At 40.2% G+C, this 22,958-nt stretch overlaps 1 protein-coding gene across 2 annotated transcripts in view; it reads right to left on the bottom strand.

The window, feature by feature from the left end:
- Positions 1–6,089: 6,089 nt before the first annotated feature.
- The window catches only part of LOC132823261 (uncharacterized), a 67,445-nt gene continuing 50,576 nt past the window's right edge, over positions 6,090–22,958 (bottom strand). Inside the window, exons 12-17 of one of the 2 annotated variants that reach the window (XM_060836913.1) lie at positions 20,245–20,361; positions 16,778–16,876; positions 15,229–15,303; positions 12,453–12,509; positions 6,640–6,692; positions 6,090–6,504 (exon numbers count right to left, since the gene is read on the bottom strand). In XM_060836913.1, coding sequence (XP_060692896.1) covers positions 6,433–6,504; positions 6,640–6,692; positions 12,453–12,509; positions 15,229–15,303; positions 16,778–16,876; positions 20,245–20,361 — 473 coding nt within the window. In that variant the 3' untranslated portion in view covers positions 6,090–6,432. Of the gene's footprint in view, positions 6,505–6,639; positions 6,693–12,452; positions 12,510–15,228; positions 15,307–16,777; positions 16,877–20,244; positions 20,362–22,958 lie in introns of both variants that reach the window. The other variant, XM_060836912.1, reaches the window with a different exon arrangement.

The following is a 22,958-nucleotide window of genomic DNA, read 5'->3' on the forward strand; positions in this document are numbered from 1 at the left end:
GTCCTATGCTGACATTTGTTGTGAAATGCAGTGGAAGAGCAATGGACAATTGGTCCACAATTTTTCATTTTATTAAACTGTTCCATTGTTGTAATTTAGAATTCAATAGAACCCTGACAGCGTGGAAACAGGCCATTTGGTCCAAAAAGTCAACACTGACCCTCTGAAGAGTATCCCACCCAAACCCATCCTACATTTTCACCGAACTAACACATCCCTGAACACTGTGGGCAACTTAGCATGCCCAATTCACCTAACCTGCACATCTTTGGTTTGTGGGAGGAAACAGGAGCACCCGGAAGAAACCCTTGCAGACCCAGGGAGAATGTGCAACCCCCACACAGACAGTCGCCCGAGGCTGGAATTGAACCAGGGCCCCTGGTGCTGTGAGGTAGCAGCGCTAACCACTGACCCACCATGCAATGCAAACTCCTGCAAACTGTGAAAAGGAGCCTAGATGTGGAAATAATCCCTGTCACTACCACTGCAGATATTTTCGAATCAGCCTGTTCAGAGATTTTATTACATACACTGGAGTAGGAGGAACTTGAACCTCAGCCTCCTAGCTCAGAGGTAGGGTCACTACCATTGTGCCGCAACAGCCTCAAAAGTGATTCAACTGTATATTATAATAAACAGTGGTAATTTTTTTCTTCATTCATGGAATGTGTATGTCACTGGCTGGGCCAGTATTTATTGCCCATCCCAGTTGCCCTTGAGAAGATGGTGCCGAGCTGTCTTTTTGAATCGCTGCTGTCCACCTGCACTTGATAGATACAACAATAGTCAAAGTGAAAATGCTAAGAAATTTAGCATTAAAACACATGACAGTATGCTGAAGAGAAAACAGCAACTGGTTTCAGAGATTCAGTCTATTTTCCGATAGAAAACATTTACGCATAATAAAACATGCTTATAATAAAAACACAGAGAATAATATTAGAGAAAAACCTGAAATAAAACAATATAATATTTCCTCAGTATGGTTAGTACTTCAGAACTGATAAACAAGTGAAATTAAACAACTTGCAAAGTTATTGCCTCATTCCAACAAAGTCCTTCAAAATGAATTAAGGTTCTTCAGTTAAAAAACATTCCGCCACTTCCTGTGATGATTGCAGCTAAAGTCTGTTTCACAATGTTTCAAACTGTGCAGTTAGTTGGTCAGAAAAACATGTGATGAACCTTGTGTAATTCATGTCACATCCAGCATCCATTTGGAAAATCCCCACTTAAAAATAAAATAATTAAAGTAAAAAGCAGATAACAATTGCTATTAGTTATTATTGGAATACAGTTGGAGAATACATCATCATAATTTTCACTTACCCACACACAGTAAAATCTTCTAGATCAGGCTCTCGATGTGACATTGGATATACTGGAGGTTGCCACCTCTATTTCGGCAAGTGTTAAGTCTTCTTTCACGATCTCACTGTTTTTGGCTCATTACATATACAAGTGAATTGTTGCAGGGTTGAACAGTAGGACAATCCTTTGGGATTGGTTGTCAGGAGGTACACTTTCCTTCTGGGACCGTCTAGCATCAAAGGACAGGGTCTAGATTATAGTGGTGCTGGAAATGTACAGCAGGTCAGGCAGCATCCGAGGAGCAGGAAAATCGATGTTTCAGGCAAAAGCCCTTAATCAGAAATAAAGGCAGGGTGCCTGCAGAGTGGAGAGATAAATGAGAGGGGGTTGGGGGTGGGGAGAAAGTAGCATAGAGTACAATAGGTGAATGGGAGGGTGGGGATGAAGGTGATAGGTCAGAGAGGAGGGAGGAGTGGATAGGTGGAAAGGAAGATAGGCAGGCCATGAGCTGGAAGGCTGGAGCTGAGGTGAGGTTGGGGAAGGGGAAATGAGGAGCGAGTCTGTTTCACGACATGGTTGAAAAGCTTCAGGGCAGAGGAGGTGACCTGGAGGTTGTAGTGAGAGAGAGAGAGAGACTCACTGAGATTCTTGTAGAGAGAGGAGGAAAACCTCTTCAAGGCAGGCATCCTTGCAAGAGGATTCACAGTAGGGTTAAAATCAAGGTCTGGGTAAAAACAAGGACTGCAGATGTTGGAAACCAGAGTCCAGATTAAAGTGGTACTGGAAAAGCATAGCAGGTCAGACAGCATCCGAGACGCAGGAAAATTGACATTTCGGTCAAATGCCCTTAATCAGGAATAGAGGCAGCGTGCCTGCAGAGTGGAGAGATAAATGAGAGGGTGGTGGGGGTGGGGAGAAATTAGCATAGAGTACAATAGGTGAATGAGGGTGGGGATGGAGGTGATAGGTAAGAGAGGAGGATGGGGGAAGTTATCAAAGAGTACAATGGGTGAATGGGGGTGGGGATGATTTCCCCATCCCCCACCTCACCCCAGCTCCAGCCATCTAGCTCGGCACCACCCTCATGACCTGTCCTACCTGCCTATCTTCCTTTCCCCCTATCCACTCCACCCTTCTCTCTGACCTATCACCTTCAACCCCACCCCCATTCACCTATTGTACTCTATGCTACTTTCTCCCACCCCCACCCACCTCTCATTTATCTCTCCACTCTGCAGGCACCCTGCCTCTATACCTGATGAAGGGCTTTTGCCCGAAATGTCGATTTTCCTGCTTCTCGGATGCTGCATGACCTGCTGTGCTTTTCCAACACCATTCTAATCTAGACTCTGATTTCCAGCATCAAAGGACAGGGTACCATCTTTAAATGCTACACTTTTTACTCACTGCAAGCCTGCAACATCAGGTGGTTTATGCTGGTTTAATTATCCTTCCTCTCCTGGAAATACTTCAGACTCAGAGAGAAACAGGCTCGAAGCTTCATCACTAACTCGCTGGATGTTCTAGTCCAGGCTCCCATCAGAACCAGGTGGCCTGGATTGAAGTGCAGCATAGGTCAGTGCCAGTGGCCTGTTCAAAACATCCAATGTAGGAAGAATCTCCTCTAGTCCACAGGGGAAGTGGTACCATCTCCTCTTTGTTAGATGACACTTATAGAGGCATCATTCAGTCTAACTGCATCATCACTTCGCATTTACATATGGACGTTGTTGGAAAGGTGACAGAAAATGGCTGATGTGTGTGCACATCCAAGTGTCTGGTACATTAGAAAACATACCATTGACAAGAAATGTAGGTGAGTGCAGCATCACAGTGAATGATCAACTTATTCCCAGCAGATCTGCTTCTCAAAGACAGTCTGTGGGTACGGTCTACTGGTAAGAACGCCAGACAGTCAGCGACGCCCACATCCCACAAATGAATAAATAAAAACAACGAGTTCTCCCCCTCCTCTCTCTTCTAGCACTTTGTCCTAATCAGTGTGACCTCTCTTCATTCTCCTGGACATAGACAATTCCAAGACAAAGCTATACAAGGCCATTCATATTTAGAAACAATTGGTTTGTCTAAAGTGGCATTAAATTATCAAAATTTTTAAACACTAGACATGTCTAGAACTTATAGATTGTGGATACAATTAACATAACATGCAAGTAATTAATCAGGTAATCAGTACAGAGGTACCCCAGGCATCTCTCCATCTAACAAAGAGAGACAAGTAATTATTTAGCTTGAAGGGCACCATTCTATTTCAAGCATGGAGCGAGGTGAGGAGACAGTGTTCCATGAACTAATACAGCTGGTACAGCAATTTAATCCATGCTTTTGGTGCTATTCTACATAACATTGTGCCCACCTAATTGACTGAGCTAACTTACCCCACAACATGTATAGCAAAACACACAATGGTCATAGAATTGCAGCAACAGGAAAATAAATAATGCAATATATAGATATAATTAGTTGATCTCTGCTTACAGCACAATAGGGATATGAGTGGTGACCGTTGTGGTGTCAGTAAGGTGTGAGGAGTGGGGATGGCATCCTTCCTACTATTGATTGCATGTTCAGCTTTGGGAGGCTGTGCTGTATGTGAACATGACAGTGCTGGTTTCAAGTTAATTTCATCTGTTGATTGGCACCATGATTAACATATTTCATATTTGCTACCCGCAGACATGAGGTGTGAGTGCACTAATACTTTGGTAAACCTTGTGCCAGAAGTGTGCTATGAATTTCATTTTCATAGTTTAAGAAGTGTCGTGCTGTCCAAAGAAAAATGAATGCTACAAACCTCGATTTTCCTGAGGTATTGTGCTGATTCCAATAGGTCAGAGACTGGCTTCTAAAGACAGATATCGTACCACCTCATACTCTTTGGGCTAAGAATGGGAAATCTGTCATACTAAGAGTGACGATATAAAAATGTAAAGTGTAACTGCTGTGCTTTAAAAACTCAATTTGAAATTAACAAAACCTTGAAGTGATGTTGGAGTTCTTTATCTTGCATGTATTCATTGAGAAGCTGGTTCAAATGTAGGAATAGTAATTGACTAAGGACTGCCAATCAAGTTCATGCATTATAGTTCATTTTCTCCTCATACATTTTATTTTGTGACTCTTCCAATTACTAATAGTTTGAGAGATATTTTGCTCAATTAAGGATCATTACTTTGTCATGGAATTCAGTAGCCTGCTGATCTTTGGTGGCCAGGTCTACAGTTGCCAATATCCTAGACTCTGGAATTCCCTCCTTAAATGTTTCCATCATTCTGTTTCTATTTCTGTTTCTCAATTTGAAATGTCCCTGTATGCCCATTTCTTTGATCAACCTTTCGTTCACTGCTCTAATATCTTGTTTTGTAACAAGATATCTTTTTATTTTGGTAAAAAGGTTTGCTTCTTCGTCTTTCTTTATATCACGCCATGAAACATTTGCAATCTTTATATTTCAAAGGCTCAACAATAATTTTAAAACAGAAGTGTTTCATAACTGGGAGCTGATGGAGGTCAGTGAATATAGGTGAACAGAATTTATTGCACGCTAGTTCATAAGCCGCAGAGATTTCAATGTCCTCAAATTTACAGAGAGGAGAGCTTGAGGGGAGCTAGCCAGGAGTGTTTTGGATTAATCCAGGATAGAGCTGGAGATGACAGAAGTCCCAAAAGGAAACTGTTACATTGACAAAGCCACCACCAGCTCAGCTAATAACAAGCAAAAATGCAACTGTTGTGTTACAGGATTTTTGCTGTTCACTCTAAGGAATTTTGCTTTTCGTACAAAATAGGACATCTTACTGTAAATGTGATTTGTAAAGAATTGACATTAGTGCTTTTGAACAGCACAATGTGATTTATTCTCTATTTTGGATATTTCACTCTTTAAATTGGATGGGACATCAGCTAATCATTTCCATGTTCTGTCTCATATTGCATGAAACTCCAAACAGGGGAAAAACATCTCCTAATTCTCCTATTCCCACCTGAGATATTTCTGTGGGAAATGAAATAGTAGGGGATAGATAAATCTGTGCTACTCCTTAATGTTATGTTGGAGTTTGATAATCTACAATTGACTCATATGGACCTGGAGAATTGTCTAATGGTAGAGTTATGTTAACTCCAGTGTGGCAGGAGGCAACAGCACCATTACTTGTGGTTGAAAGCTTCAATGATCCTTCAAACAACAACATGGGGACGCATCCTTTGGAAGGCATTTAAGTGATGACAAATTTGTCAGAATACCTGAGAAAAGCTTGCCGTGTGTAAAAATACATACATGACAATCTGGATGTAGGTTTGCTAGCTGAGCTGGAAGGTTCATTTTCAGACATTTCGCCACCATACTAGGCAACATCTTCAGTGACCCTCCAGACAAAGAATGGCTTTGTCTAGAGGCTCACTGAAGATGTTACTGAGTATGGTGACAAAACTTCTGAAAATGAACTTTGTAACTCACTGAGCAAACCTACATCCAGAACCTCAACCTGAGCTACAAATCTTCTCAAAACTCGTTAACATTACAAACACGTGATTTGTGAAACTTTCTTAGCCTACAACAGGTGAATAATCTGTTTAGTATTGGTGGCTATTAAAGGATGAATATTCAATCGTGATCCATCTAGATAAAGATTAATTGTTATATTGCATCATTGAGTCACCACGTTTTTTTCTATAATTCTGAAGCATTACTTGAGTTCACAGAAAAACCATGTATTTTTAAAATATATTTTTATTTATTTTTGTAACAAAGCTTTTTCCTGCCTGGCATTTGCTTGAGTTGTTGAAAGGAGAAAGTGAGGTCTGCAGATGCTGGAGATCAGAGCTGAAAATATGTTGCTGGAAAAGCGCAGCAGGTCAGGCAGCATCCAAGGAACAGGAGAAGGAGTGTTGAAATCAAAGTGAAATTATATAATTGTAAATGACTTCTATTGCAAGCAATTTTACTGTTTAAAATCTGTGATGTAATGATTATGTAAAGTCAGAGTGTATACACAAAAAAGAAAGCTTCAATCACTGAGAAGTAAGAAAATCAGTTCCTGAAAAGAAATGTTCCATTTTCCATATCTAAGTCCATGCATCTCCTGTGACTTCTAAAGTTTAATGATCTTGCACTTTTGCTATTTGTGCATAGATAATAATGGAATCACCTTCATTTGAAGCACTCAATTCCTGAAAGAAAGAAAAATTGGCTATTTGTTATAATGGATTATTCATTGAATCTCTTTACATCAGACAGGAATTTTACAAACAATAAATGCTAAAATTTTGGAATATATTTTGACACCCAGGAATCTTTGTACTTACAACTTCTGAAGATTGTTTGCCACTCCATGTTCTCTCTGTTCCCTGTTTGCTCCCTGGAATAATTAAAAACATTACAAGAATAGTATCGGCAGATTGGGATGAAAAAAATGACAACATGAAATCTAAACGTCTTCAACTTATTACTTCTTACTCATGTTGCCAATAGATCAAAATGCCATTAATCAACAGTGACCTCAGGGGTTTGATCTGTATGACTCACATCCATACTAAGAATGACATTTGGAAAATGCACCACGAGGATATCAAAAAAAAATCGTTCCTTCCATCATTGTAAAAGATTGCATGACTCTTTACTGGTTCACTCAGCTGCTGACGGAACTGCATGTTTTTTTAATGAATTGTTAGAGAAAGTGAGGAAGTCATATTTCTATTGAAACATAAGGCCAACATACAAGGATGCTTGTTAATGAGTTATAGAGTCATAACGCACAGAAACAGGGTCCTCGGTTCAACTTGTCCATGCAGACCAGGTTTGCCAAACTAAACTAGTTCCAAACAAACAACAGAAATTCCTGGAAAAGCTCAGTGAGCCTGGCTCTGCCTGTGGACAGAAATCAGAGTCAATGTTTGGGTCAAATGACCCTTCCTCCATCTAGTCCCTTTTGCCTCTATTTGGCCCATGTCCCTCTAAACCTTTCCTGGTCATGCACGTGTTCAAATGTCTTTTAAATGTTGTAACTGTACTTGCATCTATCACTTCCTCTGACAGTTAATTCAACACACAAACCACTCTCTGTGTGCGAAAATGTTGGGCCTCAGGTCCCTTTTACATCTTTCCTCTCTCACCTTAAAAATATACCTCCTAGTTCTGACCCAAGGGAGAAAATCTTTGCTATTCATTTTATTTTGGTCTCTCAGTATTTTATAAACCTCGATAAGCTCACCTCTCAACCTCCTACACCCCAGTGAAAAGAGTCCCAGCCGATCTACTCTCTCTCTGTAACTCAAACCATCCAATCCCAGCAACATCCCAGTAAATCTTTTCTGAACTCTCTCCAATTTAATAATATCCTTCCTATAACAGGGTGACCAGAACTACAGTGTATATACAGCACTCCAAAAGAGTGACATGACATCCCAATTCCTATACTCAATGAAAGCAAGCATGTTTTTTTTCTTCACCATGTAAAAACTTGCAAATACTATGTATCTAGACCCCTAGGTCTCTGTTTGACAACATTACTCAGGGTTCTACCATTATCTGTGTAAGTCTTGCCCTAGGTCACTTTAGCAAAATGCAATATCTCACATTTATCCAAATTAAGCTACAACTGCCACACTGGAGCCCATTGGTCCAGTTGACCAAGATCCCTTTGTAATCTGAGATAACCTTTCTCACCGCCGACCAAGCCACTAATTTTGTTTTCATTCACAAACCTACTGAACGTGACTCCTAAGTTCTCATGCAAATTGTTTATATCAATGACAAACAACAGTAGAAACAGCACTGATCTCTAATAGCAGAACACTGCTGGTCACAGGCCTTAAGTCTGAAAAACAGTCCTCCACTATCACCCTCTGTTTCTCACCATCACGTCAATTGTGTATCTAATTGACAAGCTCTCTCTGAACCCTATGTAATCTAACTTTACTTAGCAGTTTGCCACGTGGAACCTTATTAAAGGCTTTCCTACAGTCCATGTAGAAAATATCATTGCATTACCCTTATTCTTTTTAATTATGTCTTCAACTATCCCTAATCAGTCCTTGTCTCTCCAAAAGCATGTGAATTCTATGTTTCAGAATCCCCTCCAACAACTTACCCACTACTGGTATCAGACTCATAGGTCTGTAGTTCCCAGGTTTCTTCTTAAAGCCTTTCTTAAATGATGACACAGCATTAGCCTTCCTCCAGTCCTCTTGCACCTCACCCATGGCTGTAGATGACACAAATATCTCTGGTGGGGCCCCACAGTTCCTTTCCTAACTTCTGACACTGTCCCAGGGTACATTAGATTACTTACAGTGTGGAAAGAGGCCCTTCGGTCCAACAAGTCCACACTGACCCGCCGAAGCGCCACCCACCCATACCCCTACATTTGCCCCTTACCTAACACTATGGGCAATTCACCTGACCTGCACATCTTTGGACTGTGGGAGGAAACCGGAGCACCCAGAGGAAACCCACGCAGACACAGGGAGAACGTGCAAACTCCACACAGTCAGTCACCTGAGGCGGGAATTGAACCCGGGTCTCTGGCACTGTGAGGCAGCAATCCTAACCACTGAGCCACCGTGCCAGGTTACATTAGATCAGGTTCTGGAGATATATCCATCTTTACAATATTTAAGACCTCCAGCACCCCTCTCTGTAATGTGGACTGTTTGTGACTTCAATACTTATTTCCCCGAGTTCCCTAGCCTCCATTTCTTTCTCCACAGTAAAAATTGAGGCAAAGTATTTACTTAGTAGCTTTCCCATATCTTGTGGTTCCACACATAGACAGCCTTGTTGATCTTTAAGGAGCCCTTTTCTCTTCCTAGTTGCTCTTTTGCTCTTTTTCAACTTGTAAAGTCTCTTTGGATTATCCTTAACCTGAGCTGCCAAGACCAAATCAGGTCCCGTTTTTGCCCGCCTAATTTCCATCTAAAGAATGACCCAACATCACCTTTACTCTTGAAGATATTCCCTTGATCTCTGTTGTTTCTATCTAACACATGCCTCCTTCTTATTCTTCTTCGAACAGAGCGTCAATATCTTTATTCATCTATTGTTCTGTACCATTACCCAGAGATATTTGTGTCATCTACAGCCACGGAGGATGGCTAATGCTAAGAGAAGCATGGGAACTATTGACTTATGAACAAGCCAATAAGACCATAAGACATAGGAGCCAAAATTAGGCCATTCAGCCCATTGAGTCTGCTCTGCCATCCTTTAAGACTGATAAATTTCTCAACCCCATTCTCCCATTTTTCTCCCCATAACCCTTGATCCCCTTGATACTCAAGAACTTCTCTATCTTAGTCTTAAATGTACGCAATGACCTAGCCTCCACAGCCTTCTATGGCAATGAATTCCATAGATTCACCACTTTCTGGCTGAAGAAGTTTTCCCTTATCTCCATTCTAAAATGACTTCCCTTTACTCCAAGGCTTGGGTCCTAGTCTCTCCTACCAATGGAAATATCTTCCCAACATCTACTCTGTCCAGGCCATTCAGTATTCTCTATGTTTCAATTAGATCCCCCCTCATCCTTCTAAACTCCATCGAGTATAAACCCAAAAACTCCTCAAACATTCTTCATATGTTAAGCTATTCATTCCTGGGACCATTCTTGTGAACCTCCTCTGAATATTCTCCAGGACAGTATAGCCTTTCTGTGATATGAGACCTAAAACTGCACACAGTACTCCAAACGTGGTCTGACCAGTGCTTTATAGAGGTTCAGAAGCACATCAGTGGTGAGTAAGTTATTGGAGGGGATTCTGAGAGATAGGATTTACATGTCTCTGGAGAAGCAAAAACTGATTAGGGATAGTGAGGTTCCAATCAGAGCCTTTATCCATTGTTCCCTACTCTTACCCACTTTACTCTTCACTGTAACAAGAACATAATGTCTCTGAACTCTTGTTATCTCATGTTTGAAGGCTTTCCACTTGCCAGTCATCCCTTTATCTGCAAACCAACTCCCCCATTCAATGTTTGAAAGGTTCTGTCTCATACCGTCAAAATTTGCCTTATGCTAATTAAGAACTTTAACTTTTATACAAAGCTGAACCTCTTTAATACTATTTTAAAACTAACAGAATTATGATCACTCGTACTAAAGTATTCCCTCACAAATGCTTCAGTCATTTGTCCTGCCTTATTTCCCAAGAGAAGATCAACGTTTCCTCCTTGTCTAGAAACTGCACCTACATATTGAAAAAGAAAATTTTCTCAAAAACACTTAACAAATTCCTCACCATCCAACCTCTTTACACAATGGCAGTCCCAGTATATATTTGGAAAGCTAAAATTCCATATTATTCTTAGATGTATCTGAGACATCTCTAAGTATTTGCTCCTTAAATTACAGAAATTTCTTGGTCGAATTTTATCCAGTTGAAAAGGTATAACCAATATTATTAATTAAATGTACAATGATGCTTATATTTATCATGATTTACCATCATTTATGGAAGAATGACCAAACACAAACCTAGGATACTTTATGTGGTTATTCTCAGGAAATGACTGACTTTCATTGGTCCCATATTTAGTGGTCATCTCCATGGGCACTGAGAAGATCACTATATACTGGAGCAAGAATATGCTTCGGAGAGTATCAAAAGGTAACACATGGTTTGTTAACACATGATTGAAGCCACAAAGTAACATCAATAGACAATAGACAACAGACAATAGGTGCAGGAGTAGGCCATTCTGCCCTTAGAGCCTGCACCACCATTCATTATGATCATGGCTGATCATCCTCAATCAGTATCCTGTTCCTGCCTTATCTCCATAACCCTTGATTCCACTCTCTTTGAGAGCTCTATCCAACTCCTTCTTAAAAGAATCCAGAGACTGGGCCTCCACTGCCTTCTGGGGCAGAGCATTCCACACAGCCACCACTCTCTGGGTACAGGAGTTTCTCCTCATCTCTGTCCTAAATGGCCTACCACTTATTTTTAAGCTGTGTCCTCTGGTTCGGGACTCATCCATTAGCGGAAACATGTTTCCTGCCTCCAGAGTCTCCAATCTTTTAATAATCTTATACATCTCAATCAGATCCCCTCTCAGTCTTCTAAACTCAAGAGTATACAAGCCCAGTCGCTCCAATCTTTCAGTGTAAGGTAGTCCCACCATTCCAGGAATTGACCTTATGAACCTACGCTGCACTCCCTCAATAGCCAGAATATCTTTCCTCAAATTTGGAGACCAGATCTGCACACATCATTCTCTAATAGTTAATTAAAAAAATACTATTAGCAGCAGGTTCTCTGGCATTCATGTAAACATTGTGCAGTTCAACTTCTCTCTACAGCACAATTAGATTAAAGGCTATATGGAAAAGTGGCTCCCTCTGACCTGATAGACCCAGGTTCAAGTTCCAGACTGTGTAATAACATCACTGAACAGATTGATAAGAAAATATCTGACATGATAAAACTGGAACTCATAACCTTCAGGTTGACAGCCCAGTATCATTGTCATCTGTGTCTGGTTGTTGAGGTGCTTTGTTATGTGCTGTTTCCAGTTCTGCAGTATTCATGTAATTCCTGTTATGATCAGACCTACACTGCAATTCTTTCTACAATTCAATACTAATGGGGGACTGTGCTCAGAGGCCACTGGATGCCTGCTCAAATGGACCAAAGGTTGGTGTCCAAAAGGAAGAAATCGCATTTATATTGTGCATTTTACAACCCTAGAACATTTCAATGTGATAATGATCATTGTTATCTACTTCTAATATTGCTGGAAGGATATGCATTACCTAAGAATATAGCGAGAACCCTCTGTATTCATCAAATTGGGGGTTGGCATGTACACTCAAGAGCTACAGCACTTTGGGATAGTGTCTCCACTGAAAGACAGCAACATGTCTCAATACTGAATTGCTGCGCTCACACTTCTAGTGCGATATTTCAGCGCCAGAGAGAAGAAGTTCCCCAGTAAGTCTCACTCTGACACACATCCAGTATCCTGAAGTGTGAGAACCTGACCAGATTTACTCTGGGATTGCTTGATGCAAACAGCAGGTGATGACAGGTTAACATTGTTTAATATGGTTTACTCTCCAATGTCAATGTTCCTCACCTTAAAGAAGGTAAAAATGAAAACAAAAAATAAGTTTTATTACCTGGTGCAGTTTTTTGAAAATTGATCGAACCATAATGAATATCTTCTTTTTCTATGCCTGCACAGTATAAAAAAGAAATTAAGAATTTTCACCTCTATTTGCTGAATCTGAACATGCTATAGATTTAGTTTAAAGTCACCACAATATTGTAAAATTTTATATTGAATGTGCGAATGAATTCATTTCATTTATAATTGGAGATCTAAAATCCAAACAATCTACGTAGTAAGAGAAGTGAGGTGGTGAAGGTAGGTTAAGAAATTGTAATTGGGGGATGGGAGAGAAGCAGTTTAGGGAACTAATTTGTCATTTCCAAATATACATTAATTTTTGACTCAAACTCACCATAGATACCCATGGTACAATAAAAAGAATTGAAGATGGCAGTAAATGAAAGACTTATGATTTTGTCAAAATCAAAGGTGGACACCAAAGCACTACCCACTCCCACTGTGTTATTTTATGAGCCACACCTCCCAAATACGCTGGTCCAGGACAGTAAAATTCAGCTCAGTGAAGCTCAATGCAATGCTAACATGGTTCATGAGGTCTTACAGAAAGGAAGCATCATCCTTTTCTAAGTGGGGAGAATTGAAATGGTGTGCCATGCTGAGCTAAAAAATGATATTGTCAAAACAGACCATTAAGGGTTAATTATGAAGTATCAATTGAGTATAACAATGAACAATTGAAATAAAGTGGAAGCATATATGAAAATCAGGCCTTATGCAAAAAATATCCTGTTTTGATTGCAGGCAAATACCTGACATTGAGTGTCGGTGGGAATCATCCACTTGTGCATACCATATGAAGCCACCTGGAGATGTATTCAACTCATTTCATGCACAATGGAATGTCTGCAGAAATGCTGGAAGTACTCTGAAACAGTGATAGACTCCATAGCAGAATAGCATTAATATCAGGGATCTTGTCCCTCTTGGGGAGGGGTCTCTCACCATGAGACTGCTGGTTTATGTGAGCGTGAGTTTTCTTGTTGGACTGGGGTTCAAGATTTGGTGATATGGAAACTGAGGTAGATCTCCAAATGCCAGCTGTCACTGAGGAGTCCCCAATGGCAGTGGGCAGTGAGGCTCATGTGTTGATTATGTCTGAATTAGTTCAAGCTAATAGACTGACTCATTAGTTTGCATTTATCTAAATTTTGTTAAGTTGCTTTGTATGAAAGTGCACATGTCTTCTTATATTCACTTTGATCAGATCCTAAAGAACTATTAAGTATTTGAAGCCTAATCATACAAGGTTACACTGAACTCCATACTTGAGGAACTTTTGCATAATCCTGTCTGTATATAAAAACACTGAGGAGAGTGAAATGAGATTTACAAGGATGACATTAGAAATAAGAGGTCATCGCTTTCCCCTAAAACAGGAATGTTGGCTGGAGAGATTAGATTACTTACAGTGCGGAAACAGGCCCTTCAGCCCAACAAGTCCACACCGAGCCTCCGAAGAACAATCCACCCAGACCCATTCCACTACATTTACCCCTTCACCTAATGCTACAGGCAATTTAGCATGGCCAATTCACCTAACCTTCACATTTTTGTGACTGTGGGAGGAAACTGGAGCACCCGGAGGAAACCCATGCAGACACTGGGAGAACGTGCAAACTCCCCAGAGAGTTGCCTGAGGTGGGAATTGAACCTGGTTCTCTAGCACTATAAGGCAGCAGTGCTAACCACTGTGCCACCATACCAAGTGGAGGCACATAAGGCATGTCTTTAAAATTATGAAAGGTTTTGAAAGGTTAGACATATGAAGGGTGCTAGTACAGTTTTAAAAGTCAAGAGGATATGAATTTGGGTGTATGTTTGTTAGATCGCTGACAAGTGTCATTGGGTTCATAACATCATCCAGTTGAATTTCTGGGCTTCACCCAGATGGATTAACTCACTTACCTTAACCCTGTCCCAAATAATATGTAATGTTTTAGAAATATAACACTGCACATAATTGACACTGACATTCATTTGCAAATTATTTGTCCTTTCTTCAGGGAAACTTTCCATCCCTGGAGAGTGTTGAGAGAGATGAAGAGGGAATTGTAATGAGGTTCTCACCCTTCTTTGGAAATGTTGAGCAAGTCATTAAAATCTATAGGTAATTTAAAAAAAATCCAGAGGATGTAGGCATTACTGACTAAGCCAGCATTTCTTAATTGCCCAGAGGGAAATTTAGAGTCAATCCCAATACTGGGAATCCTAAAGGTCATTAGTGATTCAGTGGCCCCAGTGGTGCCATTGTCTTTGTTAGACTCACTTTTAAATAAATTCAAGCATTACCATTTACTATGGTGGGAATTGAACTCATGCCCTCAGAACATTAACCTGGAGTTACAGGATTCAGTGGCACTGTGACAGTACCACGACACCACTTTGCCCCATGGTACTCATTAACTGCTTCTTTAATCAACCATATATCAATATACTGGTTGGTCCAAAAGGTATCTTCATTGAACTACTATTCTACATAATCTTTAACAGACCTTCTAAGGCAAACAAATGATACACACAATGATCAATATTAGCGAATCTAAGTTTGTGTAATTGGTTTGAAGATGCTTACATTGCAACAGTTTTACAAAGTCATATATTGCTAAATAGTGTGAAAATATCTCGGTCTTTATCATTGCAAGTCTGAACTATGTCCTGCCCAAAGTACTAACCAGAAACAGACTTAATACAAAAAAATCTGATGTTTTCTTTTTAATAATGCTGAAACAAATAGAGCCACATATTATGATTCAATTACTTACTGTCGATTTTTGCCTTTTCACCAATAGTTGCATAGTCAGAAAAGTTACTTGTTCCAAGTCCTGATAACTCGGTACCTGCTGAAAAATAAGCTTTGTCTAAATACATCTTCAGTTTGATTGAATTTTTTAAAGTGGTTGTATTCAGGTATTTTTACGATATTGAGATATATTTGAATCATCCAGCAAATGGAATCAGAGTGTCAGGGAAAAAAAGTCTAAACAGTACCCTTATGTTGTTCTGAATCATTCACAATCACTTGTCTTGAGTGGTTTTGAGAATGTGAGAGCATGTGTGCCAAATGTTGTGTGGGCCTTTAGAGGTTGTTAGCTTATGCCTCAGGAAGTGAAAAAACACATAGAGGCAAGGCAGTGTCAGCGCATCAAAAACGGCTATTAACCAAACCAAAAAAGTGCCAAAAGAGAGTCAGTGAACTTGAAACTGTTTCTCTCTTAACAGATGGGGTGGCACAGTGGCTCAGTGGTTAGCACTGCTGCCTCACAGCAGCAGGGTCTCAGGTTTGATTCCAGCCTCGGGCAACTGTCTGCGTGGGTTTCCTCCGGGTGTTCCGGTTTCCTCCCCAAATCCAAAGATGTGCAGGTCAGGTGAATTGGCCATGCTAAATCGCCCATAGTGTTAGGTACATCGTTCAGAGGGAATGGGTCTGGGTGGGTTACTCTTCAGAGCTGAAAAAGGGTCAGTGTGGACTTGTTGGGCTGAAGGGCCTGTTTCCACACTGTAGAGAATCTCAGATACTGCCAAACCTTTTGAGCTTCTCAAACATTTTCACTTTTTTTATTTAAGATTTCTGGCATCCATGTATTTTGTGTTATCAATAGGCCATTACTTAGGGTCTGCAGCAAAATATGAATGGGATTTAACCGAGGGTAGACTATCATCGGGCAATGTTTATAGTTTGAACTTCATTGTAGAATCTGGGTAATACTAAAAGTAGCTGATTAGGCAATTCAGTAGACAGTTTGAAGTATCATTGGACTTGAAACATTAACTCTGTTTCTCTCTCCATAGATACTGTCAGATCTACTGAGTGTCTCCAACACTTTCTGTTTTTACTTCCGTCTGCGTCTTAGTTTGACAAGGACTAACATCCTCATGGGGGAGATTTGCTAATGCTGTTGGAGAAAGTTTAAATTAGATTGACAGAAAACCCTCTCCCAAAACACAATCTCAAAAATAAACAAATTACTCCCAAAGGTTCCCACCAGCAGTTATCTTATTCCTAGATGTTGTTGAGGTAAGCTGTTAATCAGAATCCTGGAGTGGGTTAAATTCCATAGGAGCCTACAACCATGGCTTTAGAGAGTACCCAATTATGAAGATTATAAAGACACAACAACAAATATGAGAAGTTATTTGGACAGTTAATTAAAAAAAAACTGTGTTCCAGAGGATGTTTGGATGTGACCCAATGAATGGAGAACATTTCTGTGCTTGAATTTATCTTTAATTCCAACTAAAACCTACAGTACAGAAGAAGCATCGCTGTGATGATTCATCACAGTACTAGAATTCCTATTGTTTAAATGTTACCTTGCATTTGCTGAGCATCATTAATATTTGAATAAATTTGAGATGAATCTTCTACATTTTTCTCTTGTTGCAAGGGTTTCGATCTTTGACTTTCTGACCCTGTTCATAAAAAGAGTTCACGTCTTAAAATACATTTAGCTTTCTTCCTGAATGTTCATTATAATATATAAAGAAATGAGTTAATGTCAGCATAGTGCTAACAATCGTACTGTGTGCAAGACACATTATAGCAAATTGCAATGATTTCATTGACAGCAACTTATCAAACATGGAATCTCTACCACCTTGATAAACAAGAGCTGCGGACACACTTAACTCTCCATTAGAGTGTCCTTTCTTAAATGTGGGGATTGAAAACTGCACACAGTTTTCCAGGTGGGTTCTCACAAAAACCTATAAATTTTTAGCTAGACTTTTTTATTTCTTCCCTCCAATTCCCTTGGAATAAAGACCAACAGGTTCTCATCTTTCTCATTATTTGCTGGACTTGCAATGCTTTACAAAGTGTGTTAATAAGATTGTGTACAAATCAGATTCCAGCATTTTCCCAATGACTGATGTTAGGCTCAATGCCTTGTACTTCACTGATTTCTCACTTTGTCTTTTCGTGAGAAGACAGGGAATGTTTTCTATCCCCGAATCTAGCTGTCAGTTTGGGAATCTAAGCCCATATGGTACCAAAACCACATGGACTGAAGTGGTTGACAATGACAGCTCACCACCATCACTTCAATTGCACTAGAATGTCAGAGATGCCCTTGTCCCAAGAATTAATAACAGGCCTGCTTATATAACCCTACAACAGAAAACAATGTAATGTGTATCAATATCAATACTTTAAAGGAATATTATAAATCAAAGTGTGACTCTTGCGCCACAGTGGGAGGTATTGACCAGCTGTAATGTAGGCAGTAAGGGTCTCATCCATTAATTGGATAGTTGAGGTGAGCCCAATTGGGCCTGTTAACTATATAACTGGTGAGCTGTTCACTTTCCATGGAATCAAGGAGCTCAGGGATAGAAATCCCATTTCTGAATGAATGCTGCCAGGCAATCAGTTGTTAGCAGCCATGGATAGCTTGACAATGCTACTTAGATAGGGTCACTAATGCACCGAACTGCCAACTGCCTGAGGGAGAGAGATGATAAATGAGGTACAGAGGGATGACTTACCACAAGTTGGGCTTAAGAGGGGAGATGGTTTGTCAGTAGGGCCTGCACATGAATGAACACTGGGTCTTATGATCAAATATTTAATACATTTGCAACAAAAGATCTTGCACTCTCTGAAGGGATTTTTTTGACTTTCCTCTATGGTCAGTCTCTCATTGGAAAGCCATTACTGGTAAGGTGAGGCCCATTAAAAGGCTTCAGTAGGCAGTGGAGTGAAGGCCAGATGTAACCAGAGTAGAAACTCCATGGAACATCAAGAAACAGTTGGAGGCACGGGATACCACAGAGGCAATTGGACATAACAACAGTCCAGTAATATTGGGGGCAGCACAGTGGTTCAGTGGTTAGCACTGTTGCCTTACAACACCAGGGATCCAGGTTTGATTCCCACCTGGGCGACTGTGTGGAGCTTGCACATTCTCCCCGTGTTTGCGTGGGTTTCCTCTGGGTACTCCGGGTTTCCTCCCACAGTACAAAGATGTGTAGGTTAGGTGAATTGACCATACTAAATTACCCATAGTGTTAGGTACATTAGTTATGGGTAAATGTAGGAGAATGGTGCTGGATGGATTACTCTTCAGAGGGTTGGTGTGGACTTATTGGGCCAAATGGCCTGTTTCCACACTGAAGGTAACCTAATCTCATGCTAAAGACTTATGCTCCAGAACCTACTGTTCCTCTTGCCAAGCTCTTCCAATACTGTTACAACACTAGTGTCTACCCAATAATGAAGATAATTGCCCAGGTATTCCCTACACAAAATGCAGAACAAATCCAACCCAATTAATGACTACCCCTCTACTCTCAATCATCAGTAAAGTGGTGGAAAGTGTCATCAACAGTGCTATCAAGCAGCACCTGCTCAGTGACACTCAATTTGGGTTCTGCCAGGTACACTCAGCTCCTGACCTCATTACAATGTTGGTTCAAACATGGACAGATGAGCTGAATTCCAGGGATGAGTGATAGCCCTTGACATCAAGGCTGCATTGGACAGAATATGACCTCAAGGACCCTGAGCAAAACTATAACCAGTGCACATTGGATGCAAACTCTTCACTGGTTGGTATCATACCTGACACACAGGAAGTTGATGGTGGCTGTTGAAGGACAGTCATTCTCAGTGCTGGGACATCTCTTCTGGAGTTCCTCAAGAGTACTGTCCTGAACCCATCCATTTTCAGCTACTTCATCAATGACATTTCCTCCATCAAAAGGTCAGAAATGGGGATATTCACTGAGTGCACAATGTTCGGCACCATTCATGACTCCTCATGCACTGAAGCAGTCCGTGTTCAAATGCAACAACCTGAACAATATCCACTTGAATTGACAAGTGGCAAGTAATGTTTGTACCACACAAAGGTAAGGCAATGACCATCACCAAGGACCATCACAATCTAACCATCACCTCTTGACATTCAATGGTGCTACTATCACTGAATTTCCAACTATCAACAGCCGGGGGGTGGGGGTAGGGTTAACCATTGATCAGAAAAATAACTGGTTGACTACGTAAAGACAGCGGCTGCAAGAATATGCTCGAGGCTAGGAATATGATGATGACACACGTCCTGACTCATCATCTACAAGGCACAAATTAGGAGTGTGATGGAATACTCACCAATTGCCTGGATAGATGCACCTCTGACAACATTCAAGAAGATTGACACCATCCAGTACAAAGCAGTCTGTTTAATTTGCACCACATCCACAAACATTCACTCCTTCCAGCACTGAAGCTCAAAAGCAGCAGTGTGTACCATGTACAAGATGCACTGCAGAAATTTACCTAAGGACCTCAGACAGTACCTTTCAAACCCAAGACCAATTCTGTCTAGAAGCACAAGATAGCACATACATGAGAACACCACCAGCCAGAAGTTTCTCTTCAAGCTACTCTCTATCCTGTCTTGAAAACATGTTGCTGCTCTTCCAATGTTGCTTGGTAAAAATCCTGGAATTCCCTCATTGTGAATCATCCCATAATTGGGAATGTACAGAGGCCTGAATTAGAGTGACACAGATATCTTGAAGGAATGTGCAATTTGAGGAGATTAAGGAGACAAGGAGGGCAGGACCACAATATGATTTAACAATACAAATAGGATATTAAAATCAAAGTGCTAGTTGACTTGGAGATAACACTGAGTCAGGGTTGACTGTGGAATGCTACAAATAAACCCAAATGATTAAATCTTAGAAACAAGATGTAACAGTCAATCTTGAGGTTTGGAAATATGTCTAACATTCTGGTCAGAGTACAAGACCAGAAATTGTTTGCGGGAATTTACCTTGCTTCCGTGTTCCCATGCACTTTCTCAGGCTCAGCACCACTATCAGGAGAATGATGAGAAGAAGAGCCAGACTCCCAAATATAATGACATTGGTGTGGCGAAAAGCAGAAGGTTCTGTCAGAAGGAGAAGAACAGACTTCACAGGTTACTGTTTAAACAAGAAGAAACCAAAGTAAACTACCCAAATGACAAAGTAGATGAAAATTCTGTCTGATATAATCATTCAGCCATACAGACTGACTTCACATAGCAAGGTTGGAATATTGCAGCTTAACTGTTTACAACCCCTCCAGTTAGAGACAGGAAAAGAATGAAATCATTGAAATCTGATGATCCTTCTTCAAAGGAGATGTAGGTAGATGACCAATAAACAAAGGATTTGTTATAAGCTAGGGGAAGCACTACAGCTGTAAGTGAATAACTCTCATTGTCTGGTCTTATCTTTGAATTATGACAATTTGAATGAGAACCGAACTCAGTGGACTACATCTTTACTTGTTAATAGTGGAAAATGAATTGAAATAAAAATAGATAAAGATGTAAAAGTTCACTATCACTCAGTTACACCATCACAAGCCTGACATGAGAGAAAACAAAAGAGAAAGAACAAACATGAAATTGGACAAGTCAGATAATTGTACCTGACCATAACACTGACTGGAACCAATAATCCCTGAGAATATTGCCTCAGTATTAGCTCCATGATGCTATTCGAGTAGAAAGACATTGTTTGCGTTTATGACTATGATATACCTCACAACAAATATTGTCAGAAAAATGGATCATAACCCCAGGTTACCAATGGACATATGAAAATTTAATTTCAAATGCTTTTTTAAAGGAGGATACCTTTGTAATCTCCCCATGCACCAGTGCTATGCACCTGCTGGCTACGTGAGAAACCAACTGGGCAAGCTTAAATCATTGCTGCCACAAGATGAATGTGTGTCTCAAAAACAAGAGGCCAGCACTGCTCATAAATACCAATATTCTGACTGTGACAAGCGATTCTATTTTTATCAATTGGACAAGTTCTAATTCAGCTTTATTAAAGCATCTGAAGCATTATTCCCTTCTAATAACAGTAAAATCAATGTTATTCAGATCCCAAGGATTCAGAATTCCTCTTTTTGAATCAGTTGCCAGATGTAGGGAATTCCGGATGCTTGCAGTCTGGATTATCAGCGACTTTACAGTCAACAGGGTCTATTGATATAATTTCGGCGACTATAAGGAATGCCCGAATGGGAGGCATGGAATGTCATACCTGAGGGTGCCATCAGGACTTTGCTCATTCATGGGATGTGGACAATGCTGGCTTGGCCAGCATTCATTGCCCATCCCTAAATATTCAAAGGGCAGTTAAGAGTTAACAACATCACATGGGTCTGGAGTCACATGTGGACCAAACCCGGTAAGGGCGACTGATTTCCTTCCTTACAGGATATGTGTGAACCAGACAGATTTTTATAAACCTTTCACAGAAGAAAACTATCTGCTGATAATTATATACTCTTCCAGAAATGCACAAAAGAAAGTGATTGAAACCAAACTGGTCTGTGTGTGTTACTGAGCTGGTGTGCTCGTGTGGAATTATGTGCTAGAAGCTCACAACTTAAGGACAACCATTAGACACACCTCTGAATGGCGGAAGTCAAGCAAAATCACACAACACCAGGTTATAGACCAACAAGTTTAATTGGAAGCACTAGCTTTTGGAGTGCTGCTCCTTCATCAGGTGGTTCCAATTAAACCTGTCGGGCTATAAATTGGTGTAGTGTGATTTTTAACTTTGTACACCCCAGTCCAACACCAGCATCTCCAAATCATCAAAAAGTAATTTGGATAAGATCCTGTCAGTTAACTGCACATTCAAGAAACATGAAATCAACTGCTTTAGCACAACATGACTCTTACCGACAGAATCCAAGGGCTGCAATGTTTCACCATCTACTGTTCATGGAACCAAGACACCAATTCATATATCCATTAAACTGTTAATCCTTCATTCACATTTTTAATCTGTGTGTGTGCATGATATTTTATGTCTCTTCTCATATTTGATGACAAATAAACTCATTTTTTATTCAACTCAAGAAAGAAATATTAATTTGGCTCCTTTTAAAACTGAAATACATTTGGAAAAAGGTATGTAACAGGGAGAGGTTGATTTTTACATAAATATTATTCTGATTAACTGAGAAAGGGGCTGAATACAAAGGGGAGCCAGGTTCCTCTTCCTCACCTTGGAGCACAACTATTTGAGAAATATCCCATCTGAAATCTTAACACATCATGGACTTCACAGGATCTAGACATAACTATATTCGTTCATCTTTCAGAAAGGAATGGCACAAGGGCAGATGAACATTACCCTGGGAAGGTGAAGGGGTACAGCAGGAATAATTCAATCCATGCACTATCACCACATTGTAACAAGTTGAAGGGGACTTTCAGTTGATACCTACAGGGATATACCCAACTGTCTTCATATGCAAAAGGTAGGTCAGCAAAAGAGAAAGGGGTAGATTTAGGCATTTAAAAGGTACAAAAAGTAACCCTCTTGTTCAAAATTACTTGTTAAAAATAAATCTGTGCTCAACCTATGAGGAATACTCTGCTAAAGGATTTTGTGACTAAAGATATATATGATGTTGTTCAGGAATCAAGAGCTCACAGAAATCACGGATGACTATGTTTAAACAGAGGCT

Source organism: Hemiscyllium ocellatum, chromosome 16 (genome assembly GCF_020745735.1).
Source record: "Hemiscyllium ocellatum isolate sHemOce1 chromosome 16, sHemOce1.pat.X.cur, whole genome shotgun sequence".
Classification (NCBI taxonomy): domain Eukaryota; kingdom Metazoa; phylum Chordata; class Chondrichthyes; order Orectolobiformes; family Hemiscylliidae; genus Hemiscyllium; species Hemiscyllium ocellatum.